The sequence below is a fragment of the Durio zibethinus genome, chromosome 6 (genome assembly GCF_047325235.1).
Source record: "Durio zibethinus cultivar Kanyao isolate XHJ-2024 chromosome 6, ASM4732523v1, whole genome shotgun sequence".
NCBI lineage: Eukaryota > Viridiplantae > Streptophyta > Magnoliopsida > Malvales > Malvaceae > Durio > Durio zibethinus.
This window is the reverse complement of record NC_143167.1, coordinates 11,162,431-11,174,479: the sequence shown is the minus strand read 5'-3', so window position 1 is coordinate 11,174,479 and position 12,049 is coordinate 11,162,431. Positions and strand designations below refer to the sequence as shown.

The window sequence follows — 12,049 nt, the reverse complement described above, 5'->3', positions numbered from 1 at the left end:
TTTCTTTTCGCTTAAGGGGTATGAGGTGGTCATTTTCTTGTCAGGCTCATATGTTATCCTGCAAAAGTGAGATGTGTTGAGTAAATTTCTATAGATCATAGATCATATTTCATATACAAGATTTTGATAAAATAATATAAGATGATATTATGAATAAAATTAAATTTAATAATGTTATTTTATTTTATATTTTATATATGCAAGAATTATAATAAAATAATTTATTTATTTGTCAAAATTATTTTTTTAAAAAGTTTATACAATTTAAATTATTAATATAATTTTTAAAAATATAATTAGACATATAAGTTTAATCTCATAGATTAAAAATAATCCTCTTCATTTGGAGAAGATTGAATAATCCTATACCAAAACGATATTAATCCTCATTGCAATCCTTATCTCTCTTTGATACAAATCAAACATAATGTAAGATAATTATCATCCTATCTTATCAATAATCCTATACATAAAATATAACCATAATGTATTTTTTTTTATTAAAAATAAGTGCAGCAAATTTTTAAAACATATATATTGAAATATGCATCCTGCAAATTAGGCATTGACAAAAACTTCTAATTAGCTTTAAAGTTTCCAAAATTATCTTAAAGAATTCACATGGACTGTCATAACAGTTTTAAAACTGCTAGAAAAACTTTTAAAAAATTCAAAATGGAGAATCACCACCAAAATTTATTTTTTAATTAAGTGTGATTAGACATCTAAAAAATTTATTTTTTAATAAAAATTTAAAGTTAATTAAAACTTATTAAAAAAATAATTTTTGTCTTATAAAAAGTAAAGTTAAGATTGAAAGTACGATTATGCGTAAGGAATGATTAACATTTTTCAGCGTCTGTTTTAAAAATGGTACTAATTAACCACATGTTATCTTTTAGCATTGATAAAAAATATTCTTAATTTTAATATTTAAAATAATTTTATTTATTTTATTTATTTTTTGCAAAAAGAATAAAATGAAAATTATTAGTTTTGAAAAAATTTCTGAATTCTTTAATATCTAAGCAAAATTTCAAAAAATATTTCTCTATTTTGAATTCTTGTAATATTCTTAAAAATCTAGCATAATATTTTTTTTATAAATAATAATTATTGAAAATCTCTTCAATATTTAGGTAGGATATCAAAAAATTAATTTTACTTTCATAAAATCATTTTTTTTTAATTTTTATTTTACCACTTCAATTTTATTATCAACAAAAACCGTGCATATGATGCAATACAAAGGATGCACATAACAATCAAACAATGCAAATAATCCATTTCATTCCCCTTTTTTTTTAATTTTAATTATTATTTATTTTATTTCACGCTTTTATTCTTTTTTATTATTATTTCCAAAAATATTTAGTTACAAAATCAAAATCTTCCGTATTGAAAATTTTCTTTTAATTTTTCAATTTCTAATTGAAATTTAGAAAAATTGATCTTTCACTTGAGAAATACACATAATAGATTTTTTTAAAATAAAAATAAATTTTCTTGATAAAAATAAATATTTACATTTTCTTCGAATATTTAGATAAAATTTCCAAAGTTATTTCTACTCAGAAATATTATCTTATTTTAAAAAAAAAATCATCATTTTTTTTAATATTTTTGACTTAAACTAAATGTAAACAAATATTAAATGAAATTAGGTAAAAAAGTTATACCTAGGCCTTGGGTTGGATCCAAATAAGGAAGCTCAATGGCCTAAAATCAAGTGGGCTCTTAGATTGGATAAGAAGCTGGGCCCTCGTTTGGACAGAATCAAGGAAACCGGGTTGAGTTAGCTTTAACTATATTTAAGAATGTCAATAAGGGACGAGAGAGTAAAATATTTTTTATTTTCATCTTAAGATTTTTATATTATACTAATCCTTATATTTATATTCAATAAGTATTTTAAATTATTTTCATCTCCATTCTTACGGGTATTCAATGGATATGGATAATCTTCATACTCGTAACTTTTTTAAAAAAATAAAAAAAAATTTTTTAGTTTTTTTATTTTTATCTTGTATATTTAAATAATTTTTTATAAATATATATTAATATATTTTTTATAAAATATATTAATTTTTATTAATCTAAAATAATAATTTATATTATTTAATAAAAAATCTATGTACTAAATATATATATATATATATAAAAGTATAAGCACGAGACAGATGTTATATTTCTTGTTTTCATCTTTATATTCAATAAATAAAATCATACACATTTTTATCTCAATGCTTATAACATAATACCTATTAACATTTCAATTACTCAAAACATTTTTTCATTATAATATTAAACACTTAAAACTTTTAACTATATTTTTTACCACACTTTTTAAACACGTATTTTTAACTAAAATTTTTATCAGCCATGATAAGTAGTCCTTGATCCGATAAATTTGCTTTGTAGCCCTTGATCCGATAGACTTGTGTTCTAGCCTCAGGCCTTATTCGTCGACAAAAATAATAATAAAAATATGGTGGGTTGATCTGCCAATATATAAGAGGGGGACTAAATGTGACGGAAGAGCGAGGAGCGAAATCCTGAGGGTGAAGGGGGCCACCAGCGATTGTGGGGGCCAAATTTGGCTCGCCGCCAATGGTTTGGCTCCTGACCAGTGGGTACAAGGAAGATTAAAAGAATGGAAGGAAGAAAGGAAGAAAAGAAAAAGGAAAAGGTAGAATAATGTGTGCCATAAAACTAGTATACTTTATTATATAAAATAAAATAACTAAAATAATTCATTTGAAATGCTTAATTGTTGCATGTTCGATAACCTTATATATTTTTTGAATAAAAAACATATGAATCATTTAAAAATGACAATTAAACATATAAATGAATGATTAATATTAACTAGTTAATTTATGAAAAATTAAAATTGATTTTAAAATTTTTGTTTTTCTAATCAAACGTAATTATTTTATATTTAATTACAAATAAAATATGCATATACATTTACTTAGAAAAATTATAATTTTATTCAAAAAATATTTTTAGTTATTGATTGAATGACTATTAACTTTTATAAAAAAATTAAAAGAAAAAAGAAATTAAAATGAAATAATATTTGATACAAAAATAGTATAGTTGATTAAATAAAATAAAAAATAAGTTAAGTAATCTACGAAAGAAGTAAGTTGAATACTGATAAATCTAAAATGCTTAATTATTGTATAATATACTTATATTTAACAAAAAAAAGGGTATCATAAATAAAACAGGATCATACTTGACTTCTTCACTTTAAATTTCAATATATATTTCTTTAATCTTTTTGTACTTACTTTCCATTTCAATTTAGAGTACTTATTTTATTTTGAGCCATTATCCATAATATTAAACATTTTAATTATATATCAAATAATAAATCACTTTTAGAGAACATTTCAGCTACAATTTTATTTTATTTCAATTCAAAAATTATCCAATCATAATCAAAATTACACAGAACATGGCATGCTAATTTCTCAAAGAAAAAAATGTAACTGAAGAGCGTTGGATTTTTAGATGCAGAAAAGTACCAACAAAATTGAGTCGAGAGTGAAATTAATTATTCATAGTATTGTGATTGATATACTCGCAATTTTCATTTCAATCCATTGCACGTTGCACAAATTTATAAACTTGACAAAGTTTCTCACAAACATCAAATGCTAATGCTATTTGGAACACCTTTCCCTGTAACTCCAGGCTCAGAGAAGGGCTTCAAAAGCTCATATGGTGTAATACCTGCTCCATTTCTGTTCTTTAAATTACAGTCTTCATTTCTTTCATCAATTATACCCTCAAGCTCCTTCAACTTTCCATAAATCTTTCAAATGCAGACTTTATAACAGGATTTTCAGCCCACGATGGTTCTGCTTTGTCTCCCAAGTACTCCTCATCAGGAGAATGATGTGAGATCACATCCCAAACAGCCATAGCTCTAGTAGCTTGAATTTGTGATGGGAGGCATTTCAGTAGAGCTGCTTCAGGTTTTCTCAAGAAGCGTCTCCATTCTTCTTCGGTGGGGTCTTCATTGGGCATTTTAGCTCTGGTAAAGGAAGGCCTGCTGGGGAAGTAGCCTGCATATGTATATTGGCCAAAATTCACTGCCGCGTGGTGACCTGTTGCCACCCAAATTATAGTCATGAGGATCTCGATTAGGTCTTGTGGGGTTTTTAGGACAGGCCACCATGGTTCATCTTTCTTGTCACCATGGCCTACTGTTCGAATTTCAGTCCACCATGCTTGAAGCTCTTGATCAGACTCTACCATACTTTCTTTTGGATAATAGTGATTAACGTAGTCAGTAACCCATTGTTTGAGTGCATCCCATAGGAAGAGACCATCACTGGCGTAAGGGTAGTCTTTGATTGTTAGCCTTAGGCCTTGAGGACCTTGTGGATCTTCAACGGCCATTCCCCTGGCAATTAGGAAGGAAAAAGAAATGAAAAACAAAATTTTGTGATAGAAATTAAAAACGATTGAAAAAATATTCATCCTACCTGTAAATCAAATCTGCAGGCAATGATTGTTGGTCATGAAAGACAGGGCCGAGTTCTAGATAATACTTGCCGAGGGTGAATATTTTCTCAATCGGCCCATCAGCGCAGATTAATGATTCTCGGGCCAGTGCATTGATCTCCATCGTGTACCGGAGATGAGGATGCAGTAGTCTATAAATTGGATGCATCACACTGAGTCGTCGATTAGTTGCAATGATATAAGGTTCGCCACAAGCGTGAGTTCTCAACCTAGAAAAGAGATTTTTAGTAGTTCCTTACCTTTTTTAAAGCAATTGCAAAAGCAATTAAGAAACTGAACCAGTGGACATATACCAGTGACTAACAAGCTGGTGATAAACTGAATCATGAGCAAGAACATGAGCTTTGGCAAGTTTCCAAAGCCAGTCTCCTGTGGAATGCAAACATGGTGTATATACTTCCTTCCACTGCGGTTTCCCATCCATTGGTGGCCGAGTTAGCTCGATGGCTATAGGCCTCAAAGTCTCATCTGGGTTCAAGAAAAATATGGTGCGCGATCCATAAAGTGTTCTGCCTTTAAGATCTCTAACTTTCTTGACATATGGTAGGAAGAAGTCATGGTAATCAAGGATGAATAATTTCTTTTCCATTATTGCCTGCACAAATGGAAATTGAAAAAAAAATGCAATAATTAACAAAACGAAAAAAATCAGAAAGCTCAAACTTTGAAATTGGTCATGTCATTCAAGTTACCTTATGGACTGTCATGACATCATTGATTTCTCTCTCAATTAAGTCTGTTGTGATTGCTGATTCAGCAGGACCATAGATTTCTGGGTCGAGTTTGCTCTTCAGTGGCCATTCCTGCAATCAACAATGATAATTGTAGAAAAATTTGAAATTATTCACCAACTATTTCACTAATATAATGTACACTCCTACCCTGACAAGCTTTATGCTAAATGGGTTAAGGCCAGCAAGAGTTTACCGAGAAAATTCCTCATCCCTCAACCAAAAAAATTTGTCTCCTGTAAAGGCGAAAGTACTTAAGTTGGCATAAAAAGGAATAGAGAAGAGAATGAAAAAAACAGAGAGTCCATACTTTCCAATGTTTCAGGGGGCTCAAAGCGCAAAATACTGTGACTTTCCTCAGACACAGTCTTGATGAGCCTGGGCAGGACTGATTTCCATAGCTCTTTCTTATCAAGGGGTGGCAAGTTTAGGCCCTCAGTGAACAGTTCGTCTATGGCGTTGAAGTTAGGAAATCCAAGATCAGGGTCAAGGATTGTAGATTCTAGCGATGGTATCACCGCACGCAACATTGAATATACGAAATTTGTGGAGAAAGAAAGCTGTTTCACCTCTGAGAATGCTGCGTCCCTTGGCACGTAGAAATTGGCGTGCCATTTCTCGTAACTATGATCTGCATTAACAACAAATATTGCTCAATACGATCAAATGTGAATGCCCCCTTAAGGATTTCTTGTTGTAAAAATGGTTATCACTGCAATTTATTGACCTGTGTCACATCGAGGACGTCCTGTCCTGCAACGCCGAGGTATGGGAACTGTTTGCCACCTAGTATCGATCTTTTCTTACTAGGATCAGTATCAACATCACCAAGGTCATTGTAAACATCATAATCATAAATCCTTTCACAGGATTTGCGCCCAGGAACTCGTCTTGATCTTTTGAACACAAATATGACCCCTTTTTCATCAAAAAGTAACCAAAACGGTCTAGATCTGTTCTTGAAATTTCGGTTAAAATTTTTTTTCTCCTTTTTTTTATTAATATTTTTTGTATTTTGACTTGATTTTTTTTTACAGGTGTTTTTTTTTCTTGGGGCGTTGGTTCCCCGTTTCAGAGGACTATTTTAGATTTTTTTATTTTTTTTGTGTTATTTTTCTAGTAGAAAGCTTTTGCAAGGTTTCCTTCTTTTTTTTTTATTCGGCCAGGAACTTTATTTATAGAGCTCCGGTAATACTCTATGCTTGAGAGAGTAGCATAGGGCTAGGCATGAAGGTGCAAGCATGAGCCCCATGCCTCTTTTATTTTTATTGTCATATCCGGTAGTGATAGGGTTAGGAGCCAACAGGATGGGTGATCAAAGTATGGGTGGTAGGGCAACGTATGGGGGGTAGGGCATGGTGGTAGTGGTGTCGGGGAAGGCACCACTGCCATCCCCTCTTTTTTGTTTTTTTTTGTATTTTGTATTTTTTGTATTATGTATTTGTTTAATTTTTATTATTGTATTTAATAATATTATTATTATCTTATTTATTATTTAATAAAATAACAAATTTCATCAAGGCCGGACAAATTTGATGTCTACAGTTGCCCTTTTTTGCACATTGCTGAGAATCAAGAATAGGGCAAAGACAAAGACAACAATTTTGTCTGAAATCCAAAGAGTTTTTTTAACTTTTTTTTTAAGATAAACTACTCAGAAAGTTTTTTCGTCAAATCGAAAATGCTCTCTCACTTGAATCTTCACAACTTTTGAAAATTTAAAATTTGAAAAAGACTCCTCTCAACAGAGGCTCAATAACTCTAAAAATTTTATCTTGAAAAAGGCTTCTCTCAGCAGAAGCTTAACAACTTTAAAAATTCTCATCTTGAAAAGCTCCTATTAGTAGAGGCTCAATAACTTTAAAATTTCTCTTCTTGAAAAATGGCTAATCGCAGCAAAGGCTTAATAACTTTAAAATCTCATCTTGAAAAGGACTCCTCTCAGCAGAGGCTCAACAACTTTAAAAATCTTATCTTGAAAAGGGCTCCTCTCAGCAGAGGCTGAACAATTTTAAAAATTCTCATCTTGAAAAACTCCTCTCAATAGAGGTTCAACAACTTTAAAAATCTCATCTGAAAAAAGCTCCTCTCAGCAAAGGCTCAACAACTTTAAAATTCTCATCTTGAAAAAAAGCTCATCTCAATAGAAGCTCAACGACTTTAAAAGTCTCATCCGTTCTCAAAATCGAGTTCTTATATTTAAACAAGTAAATTTCTCTCTTTTGAAATCTTCTGTTTGATTATTATTCTCATCCGAATATTAAAATCTTATTTTTCATTAGGAAATGAAAAGTCTCTGTCCTTATTAAAACTACTCATGGATGCATGTATTGAGTGTTCTAAATGCAATGCATGTAATGCAATCAAAATTATTCATTGTAGTGAAAAGGTTCTCGAAATCTCTTACTTTTTGGCTTGTTTTATCAGAATTCTCATATGACCAATCTGTTCTTAACATCTGACCACAACAGTTTTCTTCTTCAAAAGTCTGCAACATCAATGTCTTGTCATGCTTTTCTCATTCTTTTTCATCTGCCTTTGTCAACTTTTTTTTTTTTAAAAAGTAATGTTGAGATCTTTTGTGTTTGTGTTTTTTTTCATCATTTTAAGTTCAAGACAAACAAAATGCAATCACACATCTCTCCTATTTGTATGGCGAACGAAAATATCAAATGAGAATAGAGGAATGGATAAGCATTATTTCTAAAGAAAAGATAGCATATTTTATTAGACTGATAATAAATGCATGACAACAAAAGTGTTTGAGTTGAAATAAAGGTGCCCAAGTAATGATCACAAGATAATCACGAGCAAAATATTCTCAGATTCTTTTTCTAAAACTAAATCAAATGATTTTCTTGATTCTTCAGAATTCGTGAAACTATATTTACCCCGGTGTTATGGGATCTTCTTTTAATGATGCTTTTCCTTCATATCCAAGTCATATTTTTTCAGTTTTTTAGCTTAGATAAGTCATCATTTTTCTTCTTTTTTTTAAGCAAAATATTTTTTTACAACATTTGAATTTATTAGAATAGGCAAATAACATCCGTCCATCTTTGCCAAAATTAATGCCCTACCAGAAAAGGCCTTTTTCACCACATACGGGCTCTATTTTTTTCGATTATCATGTTGATTTGAAAGGATCTTTTTCAGTACTAAATCTCCTTCCTTAAAGCAACGGAGATAGATTTTCTTGTCATGTGCTCTCATCATCCTCTTTTGATATAATTGACCATGACAAAGTGCTGTAAGTCTTTTTTTTTCACTGAGGTTCAATTACTCATAGCGATTTTGAACCTATTATGCTTCCTCTAACTCTACCTCCATCAGGACTCTTAGTGAGGAAATTTTCACTTTGACCGATAACACAGCTTTCATTCCATATACCAAAGAGAATGAAGTAACCCCAGTAGATGTTCGAACTGATGTTTTATAAGCATACAGAGCAAAAGGTAACTTCTCATGCCAATCTTTATAAGTATCAATCATTTTCTTCAAGATTCTTTTGATATTCTTGTTTATAGCCGCTACTGCTCCATTTTGCTATTTAAGTTTTTGGCGTTATAAAAAATAATCACTTTTGAAAGTCTATATCTGCATATTATCTCTTTTTTTATGAACTTACATACCACAGATCGGGTTACACTAACATATGATGCAGCTTCTACCCATTTGGTGAAGTAATCAATCATCACAAAGATGAATCTATGCTCATTCGAAGCTTTTGGAGTAATGGGACCGATGACATCCATGTCCTATATAGAGAATGGCCATGGAGGAGCCAAAATGTGCAATGTTGTTGAAGGAGTGTGGATCTTATCAGCATAGATCTGACACTTATGGCATTTTCTAGCATAATTAATATAGTCACTCTTCATTGTCAACCAATAATAATCGGCCCTCATAATTTGCCTAGCCATCATATGTCCATTTGCATGTGCCCCACAAACTTCATCATGCACTTCTTTAATAATCCTCTTCACTTCAGCTGCATTCACACACCTCAAGAGTATTTGATCTTGATCTCTTTTATAGAGGACATCTCCATCAAGAAAGAAACTCATAGCCAACTTTCTAATAGTCTTCTTATCATTTTTTATTGCATGTTCTAGGAATTGCTGGGTTTTAATGTATTGCATAGTGTCATGATACCATGGCTTCCCATCAATTTTTCCTTCGACACTTGAACAATATGCTAGTTCATCGTTCACAGCCAACTTGATGGGTTAGATTTCAGTATTTGCATCTATTTTAATCATTGCAATTAGAGTAGTCAGTGCATCAGTAATTTGATTCTCCTCTCTAGGTAGATGCTCAAATTGAACTTTTTTAAATTGCTTGGCTAATTCAGAGATGTACTTATGGTACCGTATCAACTTGGAATCTTTCGTTTCCCATTCTTCTCATAATTGATAGATGACTAGAGCTGAATCTCCAAATACATCTAACATTTTAATTTTCTTCTCAATCGTCACTTGTAGACCCGTAACACAGGCTTCATATTCAGTCATATTGTTTGTACAATTGAAATTTAACCTAGCTGTGATGGGATAATAATGTTCATCTAGAGATATTAAAATTGCCCCAATACCATGGCCTAAAGCATTTACGGCTCCACCAAAATACATCATCCAAAACTTCTCAATAGGTTCATTTTCTTTAATGGCCATCACATCTTCATAAAGAAAATTCAGTTTCATTGGCTCATAATCTTCGGTTGCATGATCGACAAAAAACTCAACTATCGCACTTCTTTTAATAGCCTTTTGAGTCATATAAATAATATCATATTCTAAAAGAATAACTTGCCACCGTGCTATCTTTCATGTTAATGAGGGCTTCTCAAAGATGTACTTAATAGGATCCAACTTTGCTATGAGCCAAGTAGTGTGATAAAGCATGTATTATCAGAGTCTTCTAGCTATCCAGGCCAATACACAACACATCTTCTCTAATGGTGAATACTTGGACTCATAATCAGTGAATTTCTTGCTTAAGTAGTAAATCGCTCGTTCTTTCTTATTAGTTTCATCTTTTTGTCTCAGCACACATCTCATTGAATTTTCATACACTGTTAAGTACAAAATCAAAGGTTTTTCTGGGTTTGGCAGCACCAACACAGGTGGATTTGACAAGTATTCTTTGATCTTACCAAAAGCCTTTTGACATTCATCATTTCATTCTCTTGGATCATATTTTCTAAGAAGCTTAAAAATAAGATCGCACTTATAGGTGAGTTGAGAGATGAAGTGAGTAATATAATTCAATCTCCCTAAGAAACCTTGCACTTCTTTTGGGGTATGAGGGGGAGATAAGTTCTGGATGGCTTGTATCTTATCTGGGTCTACCTCGATTCCTCTTTTACTAATGACAAAGCCTAATAATTTAGCACCAAATGTACATTTAGCAAGATTCAACTTCAGCTGAAATCTTCTCAATCTATCAAATAGCTTTTTAAAGTTAACTATATGATCTTTTCCCTAACGAGATTTTACGATCATATCATCCACATATACCTCTATTTCTTTATGCATCATGTCATAAAAAAAAGTCACCATTGCTCTTTGATAAGTAGCACCAGCATTTTTCAACCCAAAAGGCATGACTTTATAATAGAATGTCCCTCACATGGTCACAAATGTAGTTTTTTCATATCATCTTGAGCCATCTTGATCTAATTATAGCCTGAGAAGCCATCCATAAAGAAAAACATGAAATGACTAGTAGTATTATCCATTAGAGTATCGATGTGAGGTAGATGAAAGTTATCCTTAGGGCTTGCCCTATTCAGATCTCGATAATCGACACACATTCTCATTTTTCCATCTTTCTTAAGATTTGGCACTATGTTGGCTACCCTTTCAGGATATTTTGCCACCTCTAAAAATCTAGCATCAAATTGCTTCTTCACTTTATCTTTAATTTTCAATAGCATCTCCACTTCATGCGTCTTAGCTTTTGTTGTACCGGCTTATTTTCTAGTTTTAAAGGTAACTTATACTCCATAATATTAGTGTTGAGTCCTAATATATCCTGAGAAGTCCATGTGAATACATTCACATATTCTTAGAGCAGCTCTTCTAGTTTTTACCTATTAATTGGTAAAAAAGATGTACCAACTTTGGTCTCTCTTTTATTTTCACTGTCTCTCAAATTCACTAATTCGATAATTTTTTGGTGGGATTCAATTGACTTTATGTTTTATTAATTTTAACAAATTAAGAAGTAATGTGTAGTTATTTGAATCTTTCTCATTATCAAGTTCATCAACATGAATTAAGTTTTTGAAATCAAATCTAAGATTATTGCTATGATTATTTTCGTGTTCATTATTTGAGACCCTACAAAAGGGTAAGAGAAAGAAAATATTGGCACAAAAAAATAGAATGACAGAAAAATGATGGAAAAGGGGAATGGAAAGTAAAATGTAGATAAAAATAATAAAAAAAATATGGATGCATCTTTTAAGTCTTTTATTAAAACGATAAACATAAAGACACCATCAAAGATCACCCAATGCTCATAAAAGCAATTAGGGATTTAAAGTTTCACAATACATTACTTTTCAGAAGTTTTAAAGACAACAGGCAACTCTACGACTTTTCAATTATCTAACTCAAAATTCGAAAGACAAGGGTGCACAAACAGCTCTTTATCTTGACTTTTCTTTTTTTTGTCATCCACCATTTAAATGGCCAGCTCTAAAAATTCTTCTACGAATCTTGCACTTAGGGCTTCAGACAAATCTAGGTAAATATATCCTCCTAAATGAA

General features: G+C 31.2%; 1 protein-coding gene across 1 annotated transcript; it reads right to left on the bottom strand.

Annotated features, from left to right (window-relative positions):
- Window positions 1-3,596: 3,596 nt before the first annotated feature.
- On the bottom strand, window positions 3,597-5,249 carry LOC111284324 (linoleate 13S-lipoxygenase 2-1, chloroplastic-like). The gene is given in 5 exon segments (XM_089762125.1): window positions 3,597-3,825; window positions 3,828-4,420; window positions 4,503-4,751; window positions 4,836-5,137; window positions 5,235-5,249. Coding segments are annotated over 5 exon segments (1,323 nt in total). The 3' UTR covers window positions 3,597-3,661.
- Window positions 5,250-12,049: the final 6,800 nt, after the last annotated feature.